At 40.6% G+C, this 14824-nt stretch overlaps 1 protein-coding gene across 1 annotated transcript in view; it reads right to left on the reverse strand.

The window, feature by feature from the left end:
• Positions 1-14824, reverse strand: part of VPS13B (vacuolar protein sorting 13 homolog B) — a 913989-nt gene that overhangs the window by 717119 nt on the left and 182046 nt on the right. The window contains exons 13-15 of the mRNA XM_074944046.1: positions 12699-12890; positions 10473-10642; positions 3378-3572 (exon numbers count right to left, since the gene is read on the reverse strand). Of these exons, the coding sequence (XP_074800147.1) occupies positions 3378-3572; positions 10473-10642; positions 12699-12890 (557 nt within the window). The remainder of the gene's footprint in view (positions 1-3377; positions 3573-10472; positions 10643-12698; positions 12891-14824) is intronic.

The following is a 14824-nucleotide window of genomic DNA, read 5'->3' on the forward strand; positions in this document are numbered from 1 at the left end:
CTCCAGGGCTCTTTTGTCCCTGGCTGCTTCTGCATTAATTTCCATTTGTTTTAATTCCATCTGTCTTTTATGTTCATTTTCTTTCTCAGCCATTTGCAATCTGTGCAGTTCTGGCTTTTTCTGAGTCTCACTCTCACTCATGTTGCTGATTTTACTGTCTCTATTCCCTTCCCCGAAATAAGCAAACAGAAAATAACAAACCAGTAACCACTTTGTCTGTTCTCCCGCCACCACACCCAAAACTCACTTAAAATCACTACAAGTATCTCAAAGCAATCAGCTGTGCACAGACCCTCCTCGCTGCACCACTGTGACAAGTTGGATCACAGAAACCCCGTTGGGACTGCCAACTGATGTGCTGAGACTACCTCTGAGCCTGTTTTCCTTGGCAGCTTGGGACTTCAGAACCCTGCCTTGTTTGAGCCAGACACGCTAGCCTGCTACAAACACAGACCCAGATCTGAACCACATCCTACAAATGCTGCAGGCTTAACTGAAAACAGCTTAAGAAGTGTTCCTGTCTCCAACACTCAGGTACCCAGCTCCCAATGGGGTCCAAACCCCAAATAAATCCGTTTTACCCTGTGTAAAGCTTATACAGGGTAAACTCATAAATTGTTTGCCCTCTATAACACTGATAGAGGGATATGCACAGCTGTTGCTCCCCTCCCAGGTATTAATACATATTCTAGGTTAATTAAATAAGTAAAAAGTGATTTTATTAAATACAAAAAGTAGGATTTAAGTGGTTCCAGGTAATAGACAGAAGAAAGTGAATTACCAAGCAAAATAAAATAAAAAACGCCAGTCTAAGCCTAGTACATTAAGAAAATGATTACAGATGAAATCTCACCCTCAGAGATGTTCCAGTAAGCTTCTTTTACAGACTAGCCTCCTTCTAGTCTGAGTTCAGCAACCACTCACACCCCTGTGGTTACTGTCCTTTGTTCCAGTTTCTTTCAGGTATCCTTTAGGGGTGGAGAGTCTACCTCTTGAGCCAGCTAAAGACCAAATGGAGGGTATTCCAGGGGCTTAAGTAGACTCTCTCTTGTGGGTGGAGATCCACTCCTCTCTCCTATGCACAATCCAGCTGCAAGCTGGAGTTTTGAAGTCACATGGGCAAGTCACATGTCCATGCATGACTCAGAACTTTCAAGGTAGCATGTGAACAATGTCTGCCACCTGTAATGTCCCCAGGTAGACTTCTTATGTGGATTGGAGTCTTCCAAGTTCCATTGTCTGTTAAGTGTTTCTTGACTGGGCACTTAATTTGCAAACTCCTTTCTTAAGAAGCTGACCAAATCCCTTACTAAGGCTACTTAAACTCAAACAAGTACACAGCCAATATTCATAACTTTGAATACAAAAATGATATATGCATACAAATAGGATGAATATATTCAGTAGATCATAACCGTTACAGAGATATGTTACATGGCATATGTAGCCTAAAACATATTCCAGTTATGTCATATATACATTCATAAACATATTTCCATAAAGCATTATGGGGTGCAACGTCACAAAAGGGTGAGGAAACACACAGTTAAGGGGTCGGATGGGTCATCAACATGGAAGCTGAAGTCACTGAGGATGAGTGAGAGAGAGAGCCAAGAGTCGAAATCAGAGAAGAAGGCTAAAAGTGGGGACCTGGGTGAATTGTAGATGACAACAACAAGGAGGGAGAGAGGCGAAGAGAGTTGAAAGAGAAGAAAATGGGAAGTGGGGTAGAGAGGGGTTATCATAGCACACTTTATACTTAATACAAATTAAACAAAATGCAGATATCCATTGTTTCATAGTTAGAGTAATATTTTTACAAAAACAGTGGGATTTAGTGACAAAAGTAGCTTTTCTTCAAATCTTTTTGTTATTTTGAATAAAATGTGACGATTTAAATTACATTCTACACAGTATATTATAATTGTTCTTTAATTTTTTTCTGTACTACTGTGAAAATTAATTATTGTGGAGCTGAATCTTTTCAACACATGTTGCCACACTTCATGTAAGAATACAATTCATATGTTTACACTAAAACTGGCAGATAAAACAATGGACTTAATCCTGCTCCCATCAACTTCCATAGGAGCAGAACTGGACCCTTCAGTACTGAAAACATCAAGGGGTTTCTTTAACATTTACGTATTAACTTTGGGGAAAGAAAAAAAAACTAAGGAAAAACTTGAAAAGCATTTAGGAGTGTTGAATGTGATATTGCTGTCCCAATTATTTAAAATGTGATATGAGGTGAATATCTAATTCTAGAAAACATAAAATTTGCCATGTAATTAGCCAGCACAATATTACTGTTTTACAAGAAGAAAAGGAGGACTTGTGGCACCTTAGAGACTAACAAATTTATTTGAGCATAAGCTTTCGTGAGCCACAGCTCACTTCATCAGAGCTGTAGCTCACGAAAGCTTATGCTCAGATAAATTTGTTAGTCTCTAAGGTGCCAGAAGTCCTCCTTTTCTTTTTGCGGATACAGACTAACACTGCTGCTACTCTGAAACCTGTTTTACAAGGACATTCTAAGAATATCATTACTTAGACAGCTGTTTTGGTATGAGTAGACAAGTGCAGTGGAAAATGATGCTTCTGTATGTCTTTCAAAAGAGTCAGTAAAAGTTAGTAGTAATATTAGTAGTCATGATAGTAAATTATTATATTAATATCCTGGTAATATTCAAAGACCCTTCAAATGATTCTAACCACTGCACTTGGTCTGGCAGGGAAACTAACTTTCCTGGTGATCCAAAGGGGGCAGAGTTTCAATAGATTCTTCTAAAATCTTAGCAGATGCCAATTACGCATTCTCAAACTGATTTTTTAATGGATTTTTGCAATCTCTTAACCTAGCAAAAGGGCCTCCTCCTCACTAAAGGATATTAAAATGCAACGTTTAGAGGTTCTCCTCACACACTCAGCGGTGCTGGAGTTAATGTTATGCAAAAAAATGTTAAAATGGGTGGCTCACTGTAATCAAAAGCAAATATTACCGTAACAATTTTCTACCAAACATGTTCATCATAGCATCTTACAGAATGTATAAAGATGATTTGTTACAAATGTATTAACTATATTAGTATTAAAACCAATTTTGCAAAGGTCTTCGCCAAATAATTTGAATAAATAACAATAATAAAAAATTAGTTCCCTGGGGCTTCAGCCTGTACTCCTTACAAAGGTGGAAATAGGAAATTTTGCCTAAGTTAAGAGTGCAAAACCAAGCCCTTGATATTTGCCATACACCTCTTTGGAAAAACTGCATGTGCTCTGGGAGATCACAACTCTTAGCATCTAGGACTGTCTGTATTTGTATTAATTCTTTTCAGTGTTCTTTAATAATAAATACACTTCATATTTTCTTTTACCTTAAGGTAGCAGTGTGCATAACAGTAATGAAGCAGGTTATCAGGAGGTTGGCTAAGGCTGCTGACTGTTTGCACAAGTTGTTCAGCATACATTGGCACAGAATGTTCCAGGTTAATTTTGTCCATCAATATTCTAATAGCAGGCAAAGGCCGTAAAGGCTGGAAGCTTGTAGCATTTAACAAACCACTTGAACTCTAGAAAGAAAAAGAAAAAGTATTCTAAAGACAAACTTTTATGCAATACCCTATGCAGGACCTCATACCTCTATCAATAAAATTTTTAGAGTCTGAAACACTTCTAAAATAATTTTCCTGTAACAAGTTTTCATGTACAGAGTATGTGAAGGTGCAGTATGCTAGTCTATAAAAAGGTTATTTACTCATTGCTTCACCACTTGAAAGTACAGTGCACCCAAATTCATGCTGATATAACTTTTACATAACTCTGCACTATCCAGTCTTTATAAATGTGCCAGATATCTTAACTATTATAAGAAAATAATGCATTTAATTTTCAAAAATATGTTACATAAAGATTGTTTATGAAATAAGTAGAAGTTGGAGATAAAAGCTAGTACAAACTGCATGCATTTCAACGAAAAACTGATTAGGGGTTTTCAAGGTCCCCAGTGAAGCCACAAAATTGCTATATCACACAACAAAGATGGTGTGAGAAAGACAGGAAACGTTTCTCCAAGGACTCCAGTTATGTGTTTTTATTGATTCACTCGGATGGAAAAGTTTTCTACCTGACCTGAATGTTGCTTTTCTGGTGTTTAGCTGGCATCCTGTTTAACTTGGCTTTAACTATAGGAAGCTGTCAAAGGATCTAACTACAGGAGTGGAAGCAAGCTTCATCATCATGGCTGCCATCACCCGTACTGGGACCTAAGAATCTACCACCAAACCATTAGATCTCCATTATCCTAAACATGAAAAATATTCTGATTATATGAGGGGAGTAGATCAGACGACATCCACATCTAAGTTGGGTACAATTAAATCTTAATCAAAACCTGATAAAGAAAAGTTACTAGACAAATAAAATTAACAAATTTAGCTAATTGTAAATCACTAGTGGAGTGTCTTTAAAGAAGAAAGGACTCAGATATGTGCTGGACGACACATCACCCATGAACTGCACACTTTGGCCACCTTAGCTTTAGCATAAGAAATGACAAGCCACCATTGGCTTGAACACTGATGTCCCATTATAAAGTTTAACTGTTTATACAGAATATATGATGGTCTGCTGTAAAGATTTTACCAGCTTGAGTTTGAGATGGCTACATAACTCAAAAGAGACTAAACCACAAGCAAGCCCTTCACTCAACCCGAACAAGTCCAATTAAAAGTGCAAATGCTGCAGGGAGAATTATAATTTCTGTATTGATGCTATTTTTCATATCCCTCAGCCTGTAAAGCAGGGGTGGGCAAACTTTTTGGCCCGAGGGCCACATCGGTGTTGCAAAACTGTATGGAGGGCAGGGTAGGGAAGGCTGTGCCTCCCCAAACAGCCTGGCCCCCGCCCCCTATCCGCCCCCTCCCACTTCCCACGCCCCTCAGAACCCCCAACCCATCCAACCCCCGCTTCTCCTTGTCCCCTGACCGCCCCCTCTTGGGTCCCCTGCCCCTAAATGCCACCCAGGACTCCACCCCCTATCCAACCCCCCACTCCCTATCCCCTGACTGCCCCGACCCCTATCCACACCCCAGCCCCCAGACAGGCCCCCCAGGACTCCCATGCCTATCCAAACCCCCCCGTTCCCCATCCCAACTCCCCCCAGAACCTCCACCCCATCCAACTTCCTCTGTTCCCTGTCCCCTGACTGCCCCAACCCCTATCCACACCCCCACCCCTAACCGCCCCCGGGACCCCACCCCCTATCCAACATCCCCTGCTCCCTGTCCCCTGACTGTCCCGACCCCATCCACGACCCCACCCCATCCAACCCTCCTGCTCCCTGTCCCGATTGCTCCGACCCCTATCCAAACCCCCACCCCCTGACAGCCCCCCCGGGACTCCCAGGCCTATCCAACTACTCCCTGATCCCTGTCCCCTGATTGCCCCCAGAGCCCCCTGCCCCTTATCCAACCCCCCCCCAACTCCCCGCCCCCTTACCATACTGCTCAGAGCAGCAGGAGCTCGCAGCCCTGCCACCCAGCCGGAGCCACCTACGCCGCCCGCACTGCACTGTGGGAGCTGCGGGCCGGAGCACTGGCAGTGCGGCACGGTGAGGCTGCAGGGGAGGGAGGACAGCAGGGGAGGGGCCAGGGGGCTAGCCTCCCCAGCCGGGAGCTCAGGGGCTGGGCAGGACAGTCCCACGGGCTGGATGTGGCCTGCGGGCTATAGTTTGCCCACCTCTGCTGTAAAGTCAGGCTCACTTAGTAACACCATGAGCCCAACTGTAAAGGTCTCAGAGGGAATGAAGAATTATAAATGAGACATTTTAAAAAGTTTTAAAATAGCTTTGATAGTCAGAAAAGTGTTGGGAGTTTTCAAGTCCAATCTCTTGACTCGCTCCAGAACAATAGAAGTGTTATTTCCCATTGAAAAGTTAGGGCACTCCCCTTTCTAGTGTTAATAGCTCTTGCTTCTAACCCTGATGTATCAAGAGATATCAGACCTTAAACCTGTGACTGGTTCAGGACCACCCAGGGTCTCAGGCAGAGTAATCTGGGTGAAGGTAAGAATTCCAAAATTGAGGGACAGAAGGTAACATTTCAGGTGTATTGATTAAATAAATGGCAGCTATTTCAAACTGCTTAATGGTTTGGAATGTTATATATAGTCATGAGGGCAATAAATTGGTTGGCTAAGTAAGTTGAGGCTAAAAGTACGTAATACATGCAATTTATTTCATAGGTTTCACTACCATATATCATATAATTACTTTACTAGACAAACATTAAAAGAAAGTTAATGCGAAGTGCAAAGTGAAGCACTGAAAAGTAAAGAAATGCTAGAATTAAGGTATCCTATATAACCTTAATTTGGCCCCCTTGTGTATACGCATTATAACAGTCTTTATTTACATGATCACATACTATTTTTTCTACTAGACCCCTGCCTCCTTCTCTGAACAGGATGCCCAGGGAACCTTAGTTCTGGCATCTCCTAACTTTTGTGTGCTTCACTTTCAAACCTCACATAGCAATAGCTGCAAGTAACACTTTCTACCATCTCCAGTTGGCTAGGAGACTCCGTACCATCTTGGCAGATGCGGATCTGGCCTCACCCATTCACACCTTCATCACCTCTCAGATGCATTACAACAATGCAATATCTTGACATGAAACCTTCAGCACTTAAGAAACTCCAGCTAGTACAGAACATTGCAGAGCATCTCATGAGCAACTGAGGCTTCCGCAATCGCATTATGCCTGTCCTCCAGTCTCTACAATGGCTTCCAATCAACTTCAAGGTCTGGACCGTCTCCTCAAATCACTCCAAGGGTTGGGCCTAGGATACTTACAGACTATCTAAAGGTCCAGGACAAACACCATGATTGACAAATACATTCCTCTGGTACCATGAAATTCTCAACAATAAGGATAAAGCTCATTTGTACAGAAGATAGAACTTTGTCCAGAGGCAGTCCAAGAGCGTGGAATTAACTCACAAAAGAATGAAGTGCCATCACAAACTTTACCACTTTCCACTCCAAAGGCAAGGCACACTTCCTTAACCTTGCCTTCTCTAATATAAACACACAGCAACAGTTCCACTTATACAAAAAAAAATTAAATTAAAACAAAACCCCAGCAAAACAGGACACTCCACTGCACGTTTCTCCCTCTGGGGAGAAGATGAGAGAACAAACAATGTGTGACATATGTATGCATGTTGTTTAATGCACTACTGGAAGGCACTCAGATATCATAGTGATGAGTGTGGTATGAAACCTATACAGTACCTAAATAGCATACTTTTAACAGGTATTTTTGTGTGCATCGTCATAGGTTTTTACAAAAGGAAACTGAAAAAACAGCATTCTACCATACGGAATTATATTGAAACCCACATGAGTCATCAGCAGGGTTTGAACCTTTAGGTCCACCACACAGACCTCTGCAACTTGACGTAACAAAATAACCAATTGCAGTAATATGTTGCCATTCTCTATGTGGCCCAGCACTAGCAGGAGATGAAAAGTTTTCAGTGGATTTCCCAGATACTTGTTGACATCACAGGAATGGTGAGACTCAGTAATCTTGGGTTCCGTTTCTGACTCTGAAGGAGAGGTTGCTCTATTGAGTACAGACTCTTCTGCCCAATACTCTCACAACCTGTCCTTGTCTTGTCTCTTTGGCACCCCAGCTTGTCATACTGGTCCCATTCTCCCTCATGTAACCTGTCCCAATTTCAGCTCCTCAAGGTTTCTCCTCCCTGTCACCCAGTCTCCCCTTTACTGCCAGGTTAGTCACCTTACCCAACCCTACTGAGTTCCCACCCCACAGCTCCTTGCCCAGCAAGTCCCAGTTCCCCCCATCCAGCCTCATCTGGTCCCTCTCTCTCCACCACCCTGGCATACAGTCACATCTCTGCTCATGTTTCCCATCCCCACTGGTCCCCTACATGGAGGATAACAGTCTATTACTGCTGTTTATTCCTTCAGCTCAAATGGAAGAGGTCTGCATAGTGAACCTCAAGTTCCACGGTTTAATTCCTGCTGACAATGCTTGTGGGGAGTAACAACAGTTGCACATGATAGAATTTATTTGATTTCTTTTAGTTTTCTTCCTGAAAAACACCTAGGAAATTCCATACAAAAATAATGCTAAACCAACATTGTAAGGTTGCAAAATCAAGCACTCCAAAGCCAGAAAATGACAGAATTAAGGCTGCATGCCTCCTTCTGTTTATGTCTTATGAAACTATCTTTAATTATATTACTGCAAAATTTTTCCAAGGAAACAATTTCTTGTCTCATTCAGTACACAGGGTACCACACAGACAAGGATGTGTCGTCAACAAGGCTGTTGAGAATATGTCTGCCTCATTGGCTGACAGTGATTTTAAATGTAAATTGAATGAGGAAGGGGCCTGCAGGAAGAGAAAAGATGTGTTTGTGATTAAGGTGCTGAATGAAACCTGTGAGCACAGGGTTCCATCCTTATTCCCGGCACAGATTTTCTGTATTATGTTAGGGAAGTCATTTAAACCAGAATTTTCATACGTAGCCACAAACTGTTCTCCATTTCCTCAGTGTATGATCTGAGACACCTAAGGTCTGATTTTCAGTTCTGCACACACAGAACTCCCAACTGCTCAGCAACTCTGAAAAAAATCAGGCCCTAATTATCTCAGGTTAGGCACCCACTTATTGAGACACCCAAAAATTTGTGAGCCGACTAATTAATTTTGTACTAAATCTCTCTGCACTGCAGTTCTCTGTCTGTAAAATAAGAAGTGTTATTACCCCATGTGACAAAGTGCTGGCAGCTAGCAGGTGAGTCAGCACTCTGATCATTGTGTACTAATTAGTTTCCCCAGAGAGATCTGATTAGCAAATTACATTTAATTCCCCAATCAGGACAGAAGACTAGGTGAGCTAAAAGATTAATTAGCCCATCAGATGATAAAAAAGGCATAGGAAGGAAGTGCAGGAGAGAGAAGCAGGGCTAGCTAAGCCCACTCAAAGAGATCTCAGGGAAGGGCAACCTTTTCTTTTCTTTGAGCCATGAGAGAGGGCTGAGAATACAAGGGACAGTGTAAATAATATTGTTGCACAAAAATATGAAGTTGTTGGTGGAGAGAACATAAACAGCACAGTGTGGATACTCAACCAATGGAGTCTGCACAGGTTTCGGTGGTGCAAGGCAGCAGAAGTGGATCACACCTTGCTACAGCCCCATTTCACCCATTTCAGGGGTGTTATGAAGATAAATGAATTATTGTTTATGAGGCAACCAAATACTATGGTGATGAGTGCAACAGAAATCTTGTGAAGAAACAAATTCATACTCAATATAAATACTGGATGGTGTGTAGTCAGTCAGTCATGAGACCACATACTCAAGGACTGAGATAAAAAGAAATACCGCATAGCAACACGGTTCACTTAATACCTTCTCACCCTGTGCAGTGAATGAGGCAGGAATTCCATGTATGGAAGTATGTAAAAAGTAGTATGTGACCATGTAATTAAACACTGTATCATAATGCATATGGCACAAGAAGACAAGTTTGCATAGGTAAACTTAATTCTGGCATTTCCTAGCATATGAATTTGACAGAAGTGGAGCTGCTCTGTAATAATTTATGAATATGGTATGTTGACCCTGTTATTGGGATATTTACCGTATAATATATAGTTTGGTATAATAGGCTGTAAGGAAAAGCAAGCAGGAAGAAAACTGTGGCTCAAGAGAAGCCAATCCACAGTAAATACTTCAGGGTTGTAAGAGACAATACCCAAACTATTAGGTTTGAAGATTCTACCACCTGGATTCCGCCAACTTGCAGGCCCAGTTTTAATGACCTAGGCCAATGGCCAGAAACTGAAGAGAAACAAAGTACTATAGCAGTTTTTAAAAGGACTGTCGATAGAGAGAGGGGTTGACTGTTCAGTAGTTGTTCTGGGAGAGCAGACTGAAACAGGTACCCACTCGCATGTCTGAAGAAACTAGGCCACTTGAGACTTCCATCAAGGAATGGTAAGACAGACATGCATGTAGGCTGGTTGTTGTTTTTAAATACTTTGTTCCTACTGTTATGATACATCATACTTGGGTTTTGAGAAGGTTGTTGGGTTACTGTACACACCACTGGTCACAAACTCCTGAAGGGAAGATACTAAATCTATTTGGACCTGCTGGGTAAGATTGGTTGACACACAAAGTACTGTAGCCAGGGCCTGGTCTAAGAAAGGGAGAATCTAAAGGCATGGGCAAAGGACTTGAGGGAGTGCACTCAGAGAGCCAAAAAAGAGGACACAGATGTAGCTAATCCTGTAACCACGACAATGAATGCTTGACTATGCAACCTTAATGTACTTTAATCTTAGGTGTATATATGTGTGTGTGTAAAATACACACACACACACAAATTGAGCAAATATATATAAAATTTACTGTAGATAAAAATCTTACCTTCTGTCCCATGATTATAGGCAGCAAATGGCCCAGTAAATTGAATTCAGCCATAGAGATTGTAATGGTGCACTTAAGAATGGTAAAGCTTGTGAGTCGAGTGGGAATGTATTCCTCCAAAGATGCTATTTCTTCCGAGTTTGGCATAGTTCTATTTCCTTCCACAATATCTAAAATCAATCACGATTACACAAATAAATTCAGCATATGATTAAAATAAGTAAATGGATTACCTTAAAATTCATCGATCCTAAGGCCAAAAAGGACCATTGTGATCATCTAGCCTGACTCTCTGTATAACACAGGCCACAGAATTTCCCAAAAATAATTCATGGAACATATCTTTCAGAAAATCATCCGATCTTAATTTTAAAATTGCCAGTGACAGAGAATCCATCACAACCCTTAGTAAATCGTTCCAATAGTTAATTATTTGCACTGTTAAAAATGTATGCCTTACATTATTTGCCGTCTGAATTTGTGTAGCTTCACCTTCCAGCCATTGGATTGAGTTATACCTTTCTCTGCTTGAAGAGCCCATTGTTAAACATTAGTTCCTCACATTGATACTCAAAGACTGTAATTAAGACACCCATTCACCTTCTCTTTGTTAATCTAAATAGATTATATTCTTATGTTATGTCCTTATGATCTTATTGAACTCTCTCAGTCTATCACTATGAGGCAAGTTTTCTAATCGTTTAATCATTCTCATAGCTCTTCTCTGTACCAACTCCAATTTATCAATATCCTTTTTAAATTGTGGGCACCAAAACAGGACAAAGTATTCCAGCAGTGGTCGCACCCGGCCAAATACGAAGGTAAAATAACTTATCTACTCCTACTCAAGATTCCTCCTTGGGTCACAGCATTGCACTGGGAGCTCATGTTCAGCTGATTATCCATCAGAACCCCCAAATCTTTTTCAGAGTCTCTGCTTTCCAGGATAGAGTCCCCTATCTTGTAAATATGGCCTATATTGTTTGTTCCTAGATGTATACATTTAGCCATATTAAAATGCATATTGTTTGCTTGCACCCATATTACCAAGCCACCCAGATCACTCTGAATCCGTGGTCTGTCCTCTTCGTTATTTACTATTCCCCAATTTTTGTGTCTTCTGCAAATTTTATTAGTGATGATTTTACATTTTCTTCCAGGTAATTCATAAAAATGTTCAACAGCATACAGCAAAAAACTGATTCCGGCAGGGCCCTCTGGAAACAGATCCACTTGATGACTATTCCCCGCTCGCAGTTACACTGAGATCTATCAGATTTTAATCCATTTAAGGTGTGGTGTGTTAATTTTATATCATTCTAATTTTTTTAATCAAAATGTTGGTGCAATACCAAGTCAAATACCTTAGCAAAGTCTAAGTATATTAAATCAACTCTATTAACTTTATCAACCAAAGCAAGATATCAAGTTAGTTTGACAGGATCTATTTTCCATATACCCATGTTAATTTGATTTGAATTACATTACCCTCCTTTAGTTCTTTATTAATCGAGTCCCATTATCAGCCACTCCATTATCTTGCCTGGTATCGATGTCCAGCTCATAGGCCTAAAATTACCTGTAATTATTTTCTCCAGTGTCTAGTACAGTATTTTTTGTGGATTACTAAAAGATGCAATTTTTTATCTTTCTCTCTATATATTTGGGAATATTATCCTTTGTACATTAGGCTCTACTTAATGCTAAATATAATAATAATGAATTATTTTCCTCACTTGGAAATCCACACTTGTAGAGTGAAAAATGGGCTCTCTGTTTTGTCTAAAATGTTTATCTTAATAGCTGGCCATAATTAGCGTCCATTCCCTTTTTCTGTTTAATCCCATTATTTCATAAACATTAACCCACATTAAGGGTTTCCTTTTATTTTCTGGGACTTTAGAGGAAAAAGTACACTCAGGAGTGTGGATGTTGTGATGATACAAAGCCTCCACCCACCACAGGACTTGTATGTAAACAGCATAGCCATAAAAGTGGTATGTGCTGGTCAGAGAATGGCATAGTTAGGGCTGCCAAGGCATATACTGATTCACTTTACCCACCCCCTAGCCTTTGCTGGTGTGACTCCCATGAAAAGACAGGCAGAGATTAAATTTCCTCTCTGCATCCCCACTTCCACTATTTGCAGTTTGCATCTTTCAGCAGTGCTGAATCTGGTCTATTATATGTACAAAAAGCATATTCATAATTAAATAAGCAACATACCTAGTTTGGGCTTGTTATATGGCTCATATTCATGTTCCACAGCACAAACTATCATTTTCATAATCCTGTGTACTGCACTGCTATCCAAACGAAGATCAAGTGGACCCACAATGAGGCTTTTTGTAGACATCTCCTGCACATTTACAAAATCTTCACTCTTTGATGAAGAAAGGTCTTGCTGATTTCCAGAAACTAAATAAAAGTATATTTTTTTCAGTCAGTAAAATGAATGATGACAATTGGGAATATCAAGGTATTAATTTTGTCAATTATTTTTGGATACAGCTCTTACGACCCCAGATTTATTATCAGAAAAAAAATTACACAGGAAACATAATTAAGTAAATGCAACACTTCTGTTAACACAGAGTTAATCTATATTTTTAAGAATTTTTATTCCTTTTCATGTTGAGAAAACTAAGGATGAGATTCTGTGCTGTGCAATATATAAGAGCAAACTCGGGGAGGGAACACTATTGTTTTTGGAAGCCAAAAACATCCCCAGATAATTTAGGCAGTTCCAGGAAACTGTCTAAATTACAGAAGCCTGATACCAGCTGCCTATGGATAGCTGTGCTGCTCAAAATCTTGGCAGTGTGGCACTGTAGCCCCAATCCTAATAAACTCTAATGTGACCTCAGTTTCTGCACCACAGGAATTCCCACCAAGTTGGAATTGGTGCTTTTAAAGCCCTTTTACCTGGCATAAAGGGGCCTGAGCAGAACTGAGAATCTCACCCTACGTTATTGTAATAGAAACTGGACTGACAGCTCCAGGAGATAAATCTCTCTTGTTCATCCACACATGAGGTACAGCACAGGCAGTGAGAATGCAAACTTCCTCACCAGTGCACTTCAGTCCTGTTTCTGAAGGACCACCCCAGGGATGAAAGGGTTGTTCAAACTCCATGTCCAATTGATCTTTGGCCTCAGTGCTAAGACCACCAATAAGTATACCAATTAGAGCTAAATGTGATGGTAGTTCTTGTGATACAGGCATTTGGAAGAAATGGACTGAAACCACCTACTCATTGTACACAGGCCACTGGACAACCATTAGATGATAGTGACTACATTATTATAAAACTATTTGATAGTAAAATACTTCAGCCAAATTCTTCTAACTCTAGTGATTTAGGTTTTGTAACTTTTTTTACACTATTCATTAGAAGATTTCTTCACCTTTTCCTTAGCATATTTACTCAGGAAAAATCCATTCAGGCTCATTTCATTTTCAGTGATTTTTTTACAGTGATTCAGCAGTTTTTATAGTGTCCTTGTAGAGTTGAAATATCAAATGGCTTGCTGAGGGTCACACAAAACTAGAACCAGGATCAAACTGACTCCCAGCCCATTTCTCTAACAACACACAAAAGAATAGAGCAAACACACAAACACAAGAAAAATCTGAGTCAAGGATGAGCAATGAGAGCCTTGTCCATTCCAAGAACTATCATATCTTGATGGTATCTGGATAACTGATAGCACACCAAACTCCAAAATCCATCTGACCAAAGTGGTGCCAAATAGGAAACATACTTTTTCCAAAACAAAAATAGAGACGGCCTGTGATGCCTGGGAAGGTGGTTTTATGAGAGCCTACAGCACAGTATTTATTACTATGTGCTACTGGAGAACTGGTGAGTGGGGAATCTGGTAAGGTGATGATGATTTCACCTTGGTTTCTTGGAGTTTTCCAAATCTTTCCCTTGCAGACACCTGTCTCACCAAAATGTAATCCTTGATTTCCATGGTCAAGCTGTCTTGTAAAAACTATTGTGTCTTTCACTTTAATTGGCTTTGGGAACTCTAATACTTGCCTAAGTGATTCCATATATATAATTTCCTCTGCAGGTATGTCTACACTGAAGTGTAAGGTTGGGCTCAGACTCCAGTTAAAGCCTAACCCCCCCTTCTGTCTACTCACAAATTGTGCTAAAACAAGGCTTGGACCCAGGGTTCCAGGACTTTGAGGAGCTGCAGGCTGTGAGCCCGAGTCAAGTCGTGACTCAGGTTTTGAGCTCTAATGCTTTGCAGTATAGACACAGCACCCCCTTGACTCAGGTTCTCACCAAAAGTATCTCACCATTTCATGGGCCAAATTCATATGCCCTATCCCAAGAATCC

The sequence above is a fragment of the Natator depressus genome, chromosome 2 (genome assembly GCF_965152275.1).
Source record: "Natator depressus isolate rNatDep1 chromosome 2, rNatDep2.hap1, whole genome shotgun sequence".
NCBI classification, from domain to species: domain Eukaryota; kingdom Metazoa; phylum Chordata; order Testudines; family Cheloniidae; genus Natator; species Natator depressus.